Below are 16,586 nucleotides of genomic sequence, written 5' to 3' on the forward strand. Positions count from 1 at the left end.
ATCTGTGAGGATGTCGGAGGGCCAACCTACCCTGGCAAAAATGTCTGCTAGTGCCTGGCATACACTTTTAGCCCTGGTGTTGCTTAGAGCTACTGCTTCCGGCCATCGGGTGGCAAAATCCATGAAAGTCAGTATGTACTGCTTTCCTCTGGCTGTCTTTTTCGGAAAAGGACCCAGAATATCCACAGCTACTCGCTGAAATGGAACTTCAATGATGGGGAGTGGTTGTAGAGGGGCTTTGACCTGGTCTTGGGGTTTTCCCACTCTTTGGCACACCTCACAAGACTGGACATAGGTAGAAACATCCTTGCCCATTCCCTCCCAGTGGAATGACCCCCCCAAACGGTCTTTGGTCCTGTTCACCCCAGCATGGCCACTAGGGTGATCGTGGGCTAAGCTCAAGAGCTTGGCCCGGTATTTAGTTGGAACTACCAACTGTCTCTGAGGATGCCAGTCTTCCTGGTGTCCACCAGAAAGAGTTTCCTTGTATAAAAGTCCTCTTTCTACAACAAACCTGGATCGATTAGAAGAGCTGAGAGGCGGTGGGTTGCTCCTTGCCGCCGTCCAAGCTCTCTGGAGGCTTTCATCTGCTTCCTGTTCGGTCTGGAACTGTTCCCTTGATGCTGGGGACATCAGTTCCTCATTGGATTGTGGACCTAGGCTTGGTCCCTCTGGAAGCGATATAGGGGATGGAGCTGTTTCTGTTGACTGTGAACCGCTCTCCGCTGGTGCACTAGGTTGGGATTCAGGCTCCGGCTGAGCCTCTTGTGTAGGGTTATCGGCTGCTGCCAGTTCAGGTTCGGTGGGGCCCTCTGGTGTTGAGGTTGCAAGTACTGGATTCAGTGCTGGCACGGGGTCTGGTGTTGGTTGTTCGGCTGGTTCCGGTTCTGGGACTGGTTCCGTCTGGGTCTCTGGGACTGGATCCACTACTGCTGTTGCAGACATTGGCCTGGGGTCCGGGTCCATCACCTCTGACTGGGTCCTGATAGAAGTTTCCGGAACAGAGCTAGGCCTCACGGCTTGTTTAGCCTGGCTGCGGGTGACCATTCCCACCCTCTTGGCCTGCTTCACATGATTGGCCAAGTCTTCCCCCAACAGCATGGGGATGGGATAATCATCATAGACTGCAAAAGTCCACATTCCTGACCAGCCCTTGTACTGGACAGGCAACTTGGCTGTAGGCAAATTGAAAGAGTTGGACTTGAAGGGTTGAATCGTCACTTGGATCTCTGGGTTGATTAAATTGGGGTCCACTAAGGAAGCATGGATAGCTGACACTTGTGCTCCAGTGTCCCTCCACGCGGTGACCTTCTTCCCGCCCACACTCACAGTTTCCCTCCGCTCCAAGAGTATCTGGGAGGTATCTGGGCCTGTGGACCTCTGGTGTGATTCCGGTGCAATGAACTGTAATCTGTTGGGGTTCTTGGGGCAGTTGGCCTTTACATGCCCCAGCTCGTTACATTTAAAACATCGTCCAGCTGACGGGTCACTGGGGCGAGGAGGGTTGCTGGAGAACGGGGTGGCAGGACGATAAGGGGTCTGGAGGGTTCTTTGGGAGGTAGGTGGGGCCTTGGGCGGCCCCTGGTAATAGGGTGTGGTCTGGGGTGGTCCCTTCTGGTCTCCGCTCCAACTGCGACCAGTTTTCTTCTTCTCTGCCACCTCCACCCATCTGGCTCCAATCTCTCCTGCCTCGATTACAGTTTTGGGTTTCCCATCTAGGATGTATCTTTCTATTTCCTCAGGAACACCCTCTAAGAATTGTTGCATTTGCATTAGGAAGGGCAAATTTACTGGAGATTCAACACTTGCTCCTGATATCCAGGCATCCCAATGTTTCACAATGTGGTAGGCATGTCGGGTAAATGACATGTCTGGTTTCCACCTTAGGGCTCTGAACCTCCGACGAGACTGCTCGGGTGTTATCCCCATTCTGACTCTCGCCTTGGATTTAAACAGTTCATACTTGTTCATGTGTTCTTTAGGCATTTCAGCTGCCACCTCAGCTAAGGGTCCACTGAGCTGCGGCCTCAGCTCTGCCATGTATTGGTCAGTAGAGATGTTGTACCCAAGGCAGGCCCTTTTGAAGTTTTCTAGGAAGGCCTCAGTATCATCGCCTGCCTTGTAGGTGGGGAACTTTCTGGGATGGGAAGTGGTACTTGGAGAAGGATTACTAGGGTTTGTTGGGATATTCTGCTGAGCCTTTATCTTCTCCATCTCCTCCACATACTTCCTCTCTTTTTCCTTCTCCTCCAGTTCTTTGTCCCTCGCTTCCATAGCTCTCCTGTGAGCAGCCGCTTGGTGTTGTTCTGCTTCTCTCGCTGCCTCCCTTTCTTGTTCCTTCTTCAGCCGCATGAGTTCTATCTGTCTTTCATGTTCCCTTTGTCTTTCCTCAGCCTGAAATTTGGCTAATTCGAGCTGTAGTCGAGCCGCGGATTTTGCCATTCTAACCTCTCTGTTTTTAACTAACTTTACACCCGAGGTTTAGAAATAAACAAACAAAACTTGGCTGTAAAATTTTGCTGTGCTGGAATAGAATACCTATTCTCTGATAGTGATTGTCAGCCTACAGAAAAAGACAATTCCCTTGTCTCTGCTCTGGGCCCAAATTAAAGCAAAAAACCTCCAACTACTTGGAAACCTGCTTACCCAGCCCAAAGAAAAAAAAAATTCCCTTTCAAACCTGTGCTCCTTGTAAAACAAAAAAAATCAAAATCCTAAAAAAAACACCCTGCCACTTTTGTCTCCAGGCAAATGGGTAGAGCACACCCCCCCTATTTACTTTTTGGAAGAAAAGAAAAAAAAAAAAAAACTCTGGGTTGGAAGACTGTGAATTTCCCTGCAGGAGTTAAGTACCCTGCCTCCAGGCAAAGAAAACCTGCAATTCACAAAGATAATCCCCTTTTGTCTCTGCTTGGCCACAAAGCAGGGAAAACCCAAGCTGCTTTCAGTTTCAAAGCTGCTTCAAAGCCACAGGAAAAAAAAATTCCTTTTTAAAATCTGTATTTCTAGTTCAAAAAATCTCAACTGGATCTCAAAATGATTTCAGGTTAATCCCACCACTATGCCACCATGTCAAGGTTCCTCCCCCACTCTGAACTCTAGGGTACAGATGTGGGGACCTGCGTGAAAAACCTCCTAAGCTTATCTTTACCAGCTTAGGTCAAAACTTCCCCAAGGTACAAAGTATTCCACCCGTGGTCCTTGGAATGGCCGCTACCACCACCAAACTAATACTGGTTACTGGGGAAGAGCTGTTTGGACGCGTCTTTCCCCCCAAAATACTTCCCAAAACCCTGCACCCCACTTCCTGGGCAAGGTTTGGTAAAAAGCCTCACCAATTTGCCTAGGTGACTACAGACCCAGACCCTTGGATCTTAAGAACAATGAACAATCCTCCCAACACTTGCACCCCCCCCTTTCCTGGGAAATGTTGGATAAAAAGCCTCACCAATTTGCATAGGTGACCACAGACCCAAACCCTTGGATCTGAGAACAATGAAAAAACATTCAGTTTTTTACAAGAAGACTTTTAATAGAAAATAGAAGTAAATAGAAATGAAGAAATCCCCCCTGTAAAATCAGGATGGTAGATATCTTACAGGGTAATTAGATTCAAAAACATAGAGAACCCCTCTAGGCAAAACCTTAAGTTACAAAAAAGATACACAGACAGAAATAGTTATTCTATTCAGCACAATTCTTTTCTCAGCCATTTAAAGAAATCATAATCTAACACATACCTAGCTAGATTACTTACTAAAAGTTCTAAGACTCCATTCCTGGTCTATCCCTGGCCAAGCACAGCATACAGACTGACACAGACCCTTTGTTTCTCTCCCTCCTCCCAGCTTTTGAAAGTATCTTGTCCTCTCATTGGTCATTTTGGTCAGGTGCCAGCGAGGTTACCTTTAGCTTCTTAACCCTTTACAGGTGAGAGGAGCTTTCCCCTGGCCAGGAGGGATTTCAAAGGGGTTTACCCTTCCCTTTATATTTATGACAGTCCATTGCTAGATGGAAGTGGCAGGATTATCAATAATAATGCAGAAAAGGCAGAAATATTAAATACATATTTCTTTTCTGTATTTGTAGGAAAAACAGATGATATAGCCTCGTCATATGATGATGATAACATTCTTTCCATTTCACTAGTATCACTGGAGGATGTTAAACAGAAGCTACTAAAGTCAGACATTTTTAAATCAGCAGGTCCATATAACTTGCATCCAAGAGTTTAAAAAGAACTGGCATAAAAGCTCACTGGGCCATTACTGTTGATTCTCAAGAATTATTGTATCACAGGGCAACATCCAGAAGACTGGAAGAAAGTCAGTGTTGTTGTACCAATATTTAAAAAGAGTAAACGGGATGACCTGGTTACCTATAGAACTGTCAGCCTGATATCGATCCCAGGCAAGATAATGGAGCAGCTGATATGCTTCAATTAATAAAGAATTAAAGGAGGGTAATTAATGCAAATCAACATGTGTTTATGGAAGATAGATCCAGTCAAACTAACTTAATATCTTTTTATGATGAGAATACAAGTTTGGATGATAAAGATAATATTAACATAATATACTTAGACTTCTGTAATGTTTTGACTTGGTATTGCATGACATTTTGATTTAAAAAATTAACAAATATAAAATTAATATGCATACATTATATGGATTAAAAACAGGCTAACTGTTAAGTCTCAACATGTAATTGTAAATGGGGAATTGTCATCAAGCAGATAGTTTCCAGTGGGGTCCTTTAAGGGTCAGTTCTTTACCCTATGCTATTTAACATTTTTATCAGTGATCCGGAAGAAAACATAAAGTCATCTCTGATAAAGTTTGCAGATATCACAAAAATCAGGGGAGTGGTAAAGAATGGAGAGGACAGGTCACTGAGTCAGAGCAATATGGATCACTTGGTAAACTGGGTGGAAACAAAAAATATGCATTTTAATACAGCTAAATATATACATCTAGGAACAAAGAATGTAGGTCATACTTACAGGATGGTGGACTCTATCTTGGGAAGCCGCAACTCTCAAAAGGATTTGGGTGTTATGGTGGGATAATCAGCTGAACATGAGCTCGCAGTGTGATGTGGTGGCCAAAAGAGCAAATGCAATCTTTGGCTGCATAAACAGAGGAATCTTGAATAGAAGCAGAGGTTATTTTACCTCTATCTTTGGCAATGGTGTGACTGCTGCTGGAATATCATGTCCATTTCTGGTGCCCACAGTACAAGAAGTACTTTGGTAAATTTAAGAGGGTTCAGAGAAGAGTCACAAGAATAAGTAAAGGATTTGAAAACACGCCTTTTAGTGATAGACTTAAAGGGTATGTCTACAAGGCAGTGTAAGCTGAGGGTTTCAACTCAGGCTTAAGCCTAACCCCGCTTCCAACTACACACAAATTGCACTAACCCAGGGCTCAGATGAGTTACATCGTTTGCTGCAGTACTTGTGGTGTGAGCAGCTCTTTCTTATTTCCTTTGTATTCCTTTACATTTCTGTGACTGTGTTTTTCTGCTGGAGACAGCTTGCCATTTTGTTCTCAGTTCAGGAGCTGAGGAGATGCATCCGCTGTGCTCTCGTGGAGATTTCTCTTTTGTTCTTTTCTTATTTAGTTTTAGTAAACCATATTGCCTGAAAGTGCAGATTGTAAATATAGGTTGCACTTTGTATGAAAATACATAAAAATAGCGACTGCTGCCCTACAGCAGTGCCACAGTATTGCTAATGGTTCTCTCTCTCCAGCAGCAGAGCTCCTAAGGAAGGGAAAGAAAAGCAATCTGAGTATCACAGTCAGGAATGTTGGGGGCACTGGGTTTGTGAAGAACAGCCCATTGTCACTAACACTCAGCACTGACAGTGAAGGCTTGCATACTTTGGCAAGTAAGATCTAACTTCTGCAACAGAGTCCCCAGATTTCTGTGACACTCAGAACTGGAAAAATCTATGGCAGCTTCAGAAAAAATAAAGAATAGAAGATTTTTTTCAATTAAATACAAAAATGACAACACAGAATCAGTGCAGAATCCATGTGGTGTTTATTTGATTTATTCTGCTTCTAAATGTTCAGTGTGCCACAGACCTTTGTACTGACAATGCAAAACCGTATTTTGGAGTTGTAGGGGGAAAGGAGATGGTGGCTGCTGGGTAGCAGACAGTTGATGCTTTTGCCAGCGGGAAAGGTGTAGAAGGTGTTGTGGGATGAGTATATTAGCTGAATGTTAGTGCTATAAGGATCAGCAGTAAGGTACAGTAGCTATCATTGCTGACATTTAATTTTTCATCATTAGCAAATCAACACCAGTTGAGTTTGTAACTCCTGTCTATATTTTGACTTGTCAGCAGGAACACAACAGTGCATGAGTTCACACTGTTCTCTGTTTGGTGGGTTGTTGTTTTTTGTAGCCATGAGGTCATAAGCACAATTAAAAAACAAACAAACAAAACCCCAACCCTTAGTTTCTAGGGTGCAATTTTGTAGCAAGGTTGGATTCTATGGCAAATTCCGTGGTCATGGAATTGTGGAAAATATATGGGGTTCTGCTTGCTCATATAATTAGAGGTCCATATATGCACTGAACAGCTCAGTGATACTTCTCTGTGCACTGTATCATGGGGGCAGTGTGTTACCATGCCTCAGTAGGTCACAAATTCAGGACAAGCTCCTGGGAAAAAGGGCCGACACACCCCAAAACTGGTGGCTATTCTTCCATAAGATATACCAATCCAGCAACAAAAGTAAACTTCTGTCTCACCACACTGGCTAACAAGTCAGAAATGCATCCTCGTAAGGTGTTCCAGTCCTGTATTCAACACCCAGACGCTAGACTTAATGATAAGTGGTTATTTAAAACCAGTTTAATCAACCAAAGGGTTCTTGTGATCCCAAAAGACCAGCCATGTACCCAGGTCAATATATAACTCAGATCTTACCCAATAATCTTGCTGTTGCCAATCCATTAGTATCTAATATCTAAAGGTTTATTTATAAAAAAGAAAGAAAGGTGAGTTAAAATTGGTTAAAGGAATCCAATACATACAACAATTGCAAAGTTCTTGGATCAGGCTTGTAGCAGTGATAGAATAAATCCCTGGCTGGATAAGTCTCTGGTTTCTTCCAAATCATTGGAAGGTCCTCAGTCCTTTGGTTAGAATGCTCCCATTAGTATAAGTTCATAGTCCAGAGATTTGAGCAGGAAAGAGGCAAAATAGAGATGTTTCTAGGGCCTTTTATAGCTTCTGCCAAATGAAGAGAAACCCTTTTTTCTAGTTTGTGGAAAATTACAGGTAACAAGATGCAGTTTGGAGTCACATGTCTATGCATCCTTCGCTTAGTCATAGCAGAAGCCATTACCCATACTTTAATTAGAATGTCCTTAGGGAAGTCCATTAAGTGTAGATAAAAACAACGAGGAGTCTTTGTGGCACCTTAGAGATTAACAAATTTATTTGGGCATAAGCTTTGGGGGCTAAAACCCACTTCATCGGATGCATGGAGTGAAAAATACAGTAAAATACACTCTCACAGACCTTGGGAGACGGCAGTCCTCGCTTACAGACAGCCCCCCAACCTGAAGCAAATACTCACCAGCAACTACACACCACACAACAAAAACACTAACCCAGGAACCAATCCCTGCAACAAACCCAGTTGCTAACTCTGTCCACATATTTATTCAAGGAACACCATCATAGGACCTAATCATATCAGCCACACCATCATGGGCTCGTTCCCCTGCACGTCTACCAATGTGATATATGCCATCATGTGCCAGCAATGCCCCTCTGCCATGTATTGGCCAAACTGGACAGTCTCTGCACAAAAGAATAAATGGACGCAAATCAGACATCAAGAATTGTAACATTCAAAAACCAGTAGGAGAGCACTTCGGTCTCCCTGGACACTCAATAACAGATTTTAAAGTGGCAACACTTCAACAAAAAAACTTCAAAAACAGACTTCAATGAGAAACTGCAGAACTGGAATTAATTTGCAAACTTAACACCATCAATTAGGCCTGAATAAAGACTGGGCATGGCTGGGTCACTACAAAAAGTAATTTTCCCTCTGTTGATACTCACACCTTCTTGTCAACTGTTCGGAATAGGCTACATCCACCCTGTTTGAATTAGTCTCGTTAGCACTGAACCCCCACTTGGTAAGGCAACACCCATCTTTTCATGTGCTGTAATATATATACCTGCCTATTATATTTTTCACTCCATGCATCTGATGAAGTGGGTTTTAGTCCACAAAAGCTTATGCCCAAATAAATGTATTAGTCTCTAAGGTGCCACAAAGACTCCTCGTTGTTTTTGCTGATACAGACTAACACGGCTACCCCTTCTGATAAGTGTAGATAGGCCTCTTCCATGGTCCATTGTGAGTTAAGTGTTCTTTGATGGGTCATTCAACTTGAATAGTCTCTTCACAATGTGCTGGCTAAATACCTTGTGGGTGTTACCCAGAAACAAACACATATGAAATACAGGTACATCGTTAATATTCATAACTTCAGATACAAAAATGATACATGCATAAAAATGGCATAATCTTATTCAGCAAATCATAACTTTTCCATAGACATCTTACATGCCACACTTTGTACAAGATTTGTTGCAGTTATATAACAGTGGTAGCAAAATGATCTACATGGTCATATTTAACATAATGATAGCATTACACAGTGTGCTACTAACCACTCCCAAATTAGTATAATCCTTTTTTGAAGCAGCAGCAAACACCATAAAATAATGTGCAGAAGTTGCTGTGTATATATATGCCTGTGCTACATATTCTCTTTTTTCCATTATGTCATGCTACCAGAAATGAAACTAATACTGTGTACTTAGTGAGCCACAGATTAGTCAAGATCCATGTCTACAGTAGTTTATACCAGGAACTTGCTCTATAAATTAACATTGCAGCAGGTGTTCAATCTGTTGTGAGATTTTACCAGGGTACGAATTTCTCCATCATGTAAGATCTCCACATAAATAAGTTCCTTTCAGGCTCATAGGTAAGGTTCACAGCTTTGACTAAGTATCTACCCACATATCTAATAAACTACCAACTGGTGACTTCATGTTTCTCGGAAAAACTTTTAATGAGTTCCAGTATCTGTTAAGAACTTGTCACTGGCCTCCCTATGGTAAAGAAACAAAGGATACCTATTGGATCAAAGGTAGAATATATAGCGATTAATGACACTGCAGTGCTGGTGCAGTCAATCTGGTCTTCGAGCCCTTAGATATGTGCTGGTTGATTTAAATCAGAGCTATAACAACACAGACATTTCAAAAGGAGTTAGGCAAGATCTAAGCTGATGTAATCTTCTTTGTACCTCCACTAACAGCTGTTCCCAAAAAGCTCACACTGCTCCTGTTGTTTGAACACTTCAAACAGTTATTTTAGAAGAGAGAACCTAACAACTTTCCAAAATGCTTTGCTGTTCAAGCAACTTTTTATTCCTGCTAAATACTGATGGAAGCAAATAGGGCTATATATTGAGTGGTTCTGAAGAGTTCAGCACCATTTGATCAGTTGACCCCGCTGCTTTGTTCACAGATATTGACGAGTGTGCTGAAGGACGGCATTATTGTCGTGAGAATACTATGTGTGTAAATACACCAGGATCTTTCATGTGCATCTGCAGAACAGGATACATACGAATTGATGATTACTCCTGCACAGGTAAGAGCTGATTATTTATCAAAGAAAAATAACTGATAGTCATCTCAATACTGTCAAATACTATTCTAAAATTTGTTCTAGTTAACTTGTTATTTTATATGAAAATTCTATACAACAAAAGAAGCACCAGAATAATTACAGAAGTACAGTTTTCAGAAAAGCTAGTGCATATTGCAAGTCATATACATGTTGCATCATTTCCTCAATATAGAGGCCAAATCGGCTTGCTGTATTAAATACACACTTTTTATCTTCAAAAAGAACAGGAGTACTGTAATTTATTAGAGCATAAGCTTTCGTGGGCTACAGCTCACTTCATCGGATGCATAGAATGGAACATATAGTAAGATATATAGAGATATATATACACACACATACAGATGTTCCATTCTGTGCATCCGATGAAGTGAGCTGTAGCTCACGAAAGCTTATGCTCTAATAAATTTGTTAGTCTCTAAGGTGCCACAAGTACTCCTGTTCTTTTTGCGGATAGAGACTAATACGGCTGCTACTCTGAAACCTGTCACTTTTTATCTTGCATTTGTAGGGAAAAGGGGATTGGATGAGAGAGCTTGACAAGGGAAAGAAGCACTATGGTAATCCTGTAGGGCCAGATGGTGCCCAGTTTCCACATAGGACACAATATGGGGTGCTTTGGGGGGTTGTGCACCCCTGACACAGGGGCAGGGCACAACTGCAGTCCTTGTGTCTCCTGCATGCAAGGTTTATGGGAGGCTAGCAACAGTGTTGGCACTAGTCTCCAAAATATGGAGGGAGGGTGTGGGGAATGGGGCCTTCCCACTAGCCCGCAGAGCTTGCCAGTCACAGAGGTGAGTGTTCATTGTGTAGCATGATGGCTACACTCACCCTACACTCCTTAGAGTACTGGGAGTCCCTGTGAAGGAGTCACCCTTTTGGGTGGTGCACCTTCCGTACCACTTCCAACAAAGGACTATGCCTGCAGCCTTTCTGTATCATTATCTAGTATCAGAGGGGTAGCCATGTTAGTCTGTATCCACAAAAACAATGAGGAGTCCGGTGGCATTTTAAAGACTAACAGATTTATTTGGGCATAAGCTTTCGTGGGTAAAAAAACTCCTTCAAAAGCTTATGCCCAAATAAATCTGTTAGTCTTTAAGGTGCCACCGGCCTCCTCATTGTTTTTGTATCATTATCCACCATCTAAATGGAGCTTGCATAACTTCTCACAGAGCTAAACATACTGTGTGTTAGATACATGTTTTTCTTTCCTTTTGGGATTCTCCTATGACAGGGAGTCTGCAACTGCACTCCCAGGGCAGCACTCCATTCCCCTTTGTGCCACTGAAGTGCAGGATCTGGCCCCTCTCTACAACTTCCATTCTTGCCTCTTTGCCACTAGCTTCCTCTCGGGATAGACTCAGCTCCATGTGGTCTTCCTCCAGTACAGCTCTGTTCTCACCTTCTTCTGTTTTATTACAAACCAATTTGGGGTATAAAATGATCATTTAAAATCTAATATAGCAACATTTTAAAAGGTATTACTTCTCCCAGAAATGCTGACTGCTGCAGCTCCTTGGAGGGGCCTGTTTATTTCCACATTAGACAGATAGGGCAGATGCTGTTCAAAGGTGTGGGACATTCATTTGGCGGAGAAAAATGTGTGTGGGAAAAATTATATTTTATTTACCATGTGGAATCCTTTTGTTCTTTATGCAAAAGAAAATATTTGTGCTGTAAAACCTTCTTGGAGTTCATTTGCTCTACATTGATATAGCCTGTAAATGGAAGTTAGTGTTTGGAATGAATATATCTAGTATACTGGTCCCTTTAATTTATTCTGTCCCTGAAATCACTCTTGTAAGTTCATGCATATAGAGTGTTGAAACCTGAGAATATCTTGCAGCTAGGATTCTCTGTGTGCCCCAGATTTGCTGAAATGCATAGCTGTAAAATGCAATATAATTTAAAAAACCTGGATGCCTCTACCAAATTTTAAAACTGGCTAGAAGTTCATTAGACATTGCCTTTCTCAGCATCTCCAAACCAAGCTCTGCCCCACATCCTGAAATAAGTATAATAGAATTTCTAATGAAATCAACCACGCTTTTTGAAATAACAAGATGAATTATTTCCTCTCTCCATCCCTCTCCCATCCCAACTCTACACTTTCTGCCTATCCTGATCAAAGAAGAAAACTCCAAAACAGGAGGAAGTGGATTGAACAGGGCTCCCCAAACATCTTTAGGTTGAGAGGAACCTTAGATAGTATGACTGTTTGTGACACACCCATGTCTGAACAGCAGTGCAGCTTGCAGTGTTTTGGAAATATTTCCTAAAAGCACCCACCCTGGGACAAGAAGTTCTTTGACAGTGAATTTGCCTCACTGGATAGGTTTGTTTGGTGCTATGATATTACCCTGAGAAGGCAGTGTCTCTTAACAGTGGAATTTCTGCTAATGACAACTAGAGAAGCTATTAGGAATACATTCTATGGAGGTACTATATGTTCTTCTAGTCTTTCAATTACTTCTGAGCATTTCCAATGCAGCCATTAGTAGTTAATTGAAATATGCAGAACTATGAGGCTCCTCCATTGCGTTTCAATCAACTATGAAGTATTCTAAAAGTGAATGATTGAAAAGATAATTATTTTAAAACATCTGTGTGATACATAGATTACTTTTTAAGTCAACTGCTTTGATCTGTAAAAAGCACTTTATGCTTTTATTAGCCTGTATTCCTGACACGGAAAGCATTTTCACTACAGCAATTTGTTTAAGCAGGTAGAAGGACCATAAATCTGCATATAAGATTGCTGTAGCCTGACCATAGTGATGGGAGCATGAATTTATCTCTGCAGTGGGCTTGCCATCTATTCCTTTAATAATGTGCTTCAGATACTAACTTTTAATTTTTGAGGCATTCACGTGAACTGCTTCCCCCAGTTATAAATCTGATAGGTATTGTGAACATAAATAATGAAGGTACATCATCATTACTTTAACATGTACTTTGAGGAGATTTTCCTTGATATCCACTGTTAAGGTACTTAACACTGACTGCCTTGAAGAAATTCATTGTGTTCTAAGAACCTATGGGGGTTCTAAATAGCAAAAAGACTGGTTCAGGGTATGTTGCAGCAAGATGTGTTTAACACAGCGGTGCTGAATAATGCTGGGAGAGAGCTAGCACTTGCTGAAAAGAAATAATAATGTGAGGTTCTATAAATAGTCCAATAGATTTAGTCTGGGTTATTATGTTTAGGTACAGCAGACTCTTCAGAACCACTGTTTCCCCCCATAGCAGGCAGTAATACTTTTTAAATGTGCAATTTATAGAAAAACCCATTATACTTCCATATATTGTGTTCTGTATTTTAAAGAGAACTTTAATGGCATCTAGCTAGTCAAATGATGTTTGAGAATTAAAATGTTTATAAAACAAAAATTTGTTTACAGTAGAAAAGCACTGAAGTGTTTGATATAGAGTCACAGTCTTAAAAATAAGCTCTTTCCACTCCTTATAAGCACATCACTGTCATCTGTCCATTATGACTGTGAAGAGGAGCAAGTCAAAGATTTCACCTTTGAGCACCCAGACAATTTCCAACTGCTCTAGGTGCAGCAGCTCTCATGGTTAGTGTACCTATAAGGTTATGCCGTGAACAAGATCATTCACTGCATCATGAAATAATTTTGAATGGGATCTGTTTTTTTTTCTCTTGTGATGCTAGTGGTTCTTAAAAAAGGGCAGCCAAGATTTGCTATTCTGACAGAAAAGAAGTGTGGGAAGAAGAAAAGTATTCATTGCCGAGCGGAGAACCTGGTATAGATGTAATCAATATTTTTGAAAGATCCTGTTAGGACTATAGTATTGAACTTGCTGTGTTTATGGGAGTAAGGCCAAGCATATTCCTTGAAGAATTTCAACTTTTCCTTAATTTAATTTCACCCTAATAACCAGCCTTGTTGTTGCAAGTTTAGTGACTCTCTAGTACCTCGCAGTGTGAGTACAGAGACCTTGCATTTGCCTGTACAGATGAGTGGGAAGTGGGAAAGATGAACTGTAAATGGAATTGCAATTTTAATATTAATTTAGACATTGCTACTAAAAGTATTTTTACAATCCATTAAGATCAGCTGGACTTTATTATACATGATCCATTTCCTGCAATTACTGCAATGGGCAGCTGTTGGTGGACCTCAGTCCTCTGCATTGTGACAAGTCACTGTCATGTTTCTTCCTAAAGGTAGCTGAAAGCATCAGTGAGGTTAATCTAAACTTAAAGATTGTTCTAAACTGTATTGGTGACCAACAACTGTACCAACTGCCAACCTGTTCCAGCAGCCAAAGATTGCCTTGGTATCCAGGTGTCCTGGGCACAAACCCCTTTCCTAAGTAGTGCCAGGTTTAGGGCAGCTTGATGTTGCTAGAATTATGCAACCAAAGATCTGGCTGTAAGGTAGGATTGCCAACTTTCTAATAGCAGAAAGCTGAATACCCTTGCCGTGCCCCCTTCCCCGAGGCCCAGCCCTTCTCCAAGGCCCCACCCACTGCTCACTCCATTCCCCCCCTTCTTTGCTCGCTCTCCCCCACTCTTGCTCACTCGCTCATTTTTACTGGGCTAGGGCAGGGGTTGGGGAGTAGGAAGGCATGAGGGCTCTGGTTGGGGTGTGGTCTCTGGGGTGGAGCTATGGATGAGGTGTTTGGGGTGTAGGTGGGGACTTTGGGAATGGCAACGGTTAGAGTGCAGGAGGGGATGTGGGCTCCAGGAGGGAGTTTGGGTGTGAGAGGGGGCTTAGGGCTGGGGCAGGGGTAAGGGGTGCGGGCTCTGGGCGGAGTTTACCTCAGGCAGCTCCCGGGAAGTGGCCAGCATGTCCAGCTCCTAGGCAGAGGCACAGCCAGGAGGCTCCATGCATTGCCTCCCACCCCCAACACTCCCATTGGCTGCCATTCCTGGCCAATGGGAGCTATGGAGCTGGAGCTCAGGGCGGGGTCAGTGTGTGGAGCACCCATGACCACCCCTGAGCTGGAGGGATGTGCCGGCCACTTCTTGGGAGCTGTGCGGAGCCAGGCACAGAACCTGCCAGCCCCACACCAACTGGACTTCTAACAGCCTAGTCAGTGGTGCTGACCAGAGCCACCAGTCTCTTTTTGAGCAGGTGTTCTGATTGAAAACCGGACACCTGGCAACCCTATCCTAAGGTTACAGGAGTAAAGTTGGTGAGGCTGCATAATAGTTTGGTTATATTATATGTAATCCTGTCCTGGCTTTCAATGCTTGTGCTTATAGCAAATGTAATAAGAATTCTTTACACTAGTACACTTTTTTCGTTGGATTTACCATGCTGTACAACTGAATCAGTTATTCAGCCCTACTTTACTTTCTTCAGTAGCTAACCCTTTTGCCATGTTTCCATTCATGCTGTGGGAGATTCTTGTTGCTTGCTGAAGCACCTCTGAAACCGATAAAGAAAACAAAGAAGTGAAAGTCAGACATTCGGGAATGTTAGGAATATGGAAAATAAGCAACAACTGACACCCACCCCCCCAACTGCACTCCGGATTCATAAATGTAAACTTCAGCAAGTCTATTTCAGCTTGCACCATCTATTGTAGCATTGTGTGAGCAAATCCATTTGTGGCATTTCATTATATAATGATGATTGATAATTTTGGTTATATAAAAACTGACTTGTGTCTATATCAGGGGTGGGCAAACTTTTTGGTCCGAGGGCCAGATCAGGGAATAGAAATTGTATGGTGGGTCATGAATCATAGAATATCAGGGTTTGTACGGACCTCAGGAGGTCATCTAGTCCAACCCCCTGCTCAAAGCAGGACCAATCCCCAACTAAATCATCCCAGCCTGGGCTTTGTCAAGCCTGACCTTAAAAATTTCTAAGGAAGGAGATTCCACCACCTCCCTAGGTAACGCATTCCAGTGTTTCACCACCCTCCTAGTGAAAAAGTTTTCCCTAATATCCAACTAAACCTCCCCCACTGCAACTTGAGACCATTACTCCTTGTTCTGTCATCAACTAAGACTGAGAACAGTCTAGATCCATCCTCTTTGGAACCCCCTTTCAGGTAGTTGAAAGCAGCTATCAAATCCCCCCTCATTCTTCTCTTCCGCAGACTAAACAATCCCAGTTCCCTCAGCCTCTCCTCATAAGTCACGTGTTCCAGTCCCCTAACCATTTTTGTTGCCCTCCGCTGGACTCTTTCCAATTTCTCCACATCCTTCTTTTAGTGTGGGGTCCAAAACTGGACACAGTACTCCAGATGAGGCCTCACCAGTGTCGAATAGCGGGGAACGATCACATCCCTCGATCTGCTGGCAATTCCCCTACTTATACATCCCAAAATGCCATTGGCCTTCTTGGCAACAACAGTACACTGTTGACTCATATCCAGCTTCTCGTCACCTGTAACTCCTAGGTCCCTTTCTGCAGAACTGCTGCCTAGCCATTCAGTCCGTAGTCTGTAGCGGTGCATGGGATTCTTCCGTCCTAAGTGCAGGATTCTGCACTTGTCCTTGTTGAACCTCATCAGATTTCTTTTGGCCCAATCCTCTAATTTGTCTAGGGCCCTCTGTATGCTATGTACTCAATGCTTTTTTTGCCTCTGTTTTCACTAACAAGGTCAGCTCCCAGACTGCTGCGCTGGGCATCACAAAATGGGGAAGAGATGGCCAGCCCTCTGCGGAGATAGAGGTGGTTAGGGACTATTTAGAAAAGCTGGACGTGCACAAGTCCATGGGGCCGGACGAGTTGCATCCGAGAGTGCTGAAGGAATTGGCGGCTGTGATTGCAGAGCCATTGGCCATTATCTTTGAAAACTCGTGGCGAACCGGGGAAGTCCCGGATGACTGGAAAAAGGCTAATGTAGTGCCAATCTTTA

At 42.8% G+C, this 16,586-nt stretch overlaps 1 protein-coding gene across 1 annotated transcript in view; it reads left to right on the forward strand.

Moving 5' to 3' along the window:
* The window catches only part of NELL2 (neural EGFL like 2), a gene marked incomplete at its 5' end in the record, with an annotated part of 251,214 nt that overhangs the window by 129,237 nt on the left and 105,391 nt on the right, over positions 1–16,586 (forward strand). The window contains one exon of the mRNA XM_077807767.1: positions 9,576–9,701. Coding sequence (XP_077663893.1) covers positions 9,576–9,701 — 126 coding nt within the window. The remainder of the gene's footprint in view (positions 1–9,575; positions 9,702–16,586) is intronic.

This window comes from Eretmochelys imbricata, chromosome 1 (genome assembly GCF_965152235.1).
Source record: "Eretmochelys imbricata isolate rEreImb1 chromosome 1, rEreImb1.hap1, whole genome shotgun sequence".
Classification (NCBI taxonomy): Eukaryota; Metazoa; Chordata; order Testudines; family Cheloniidae; genus Eretmochelys; species Eretmochelys imbricata.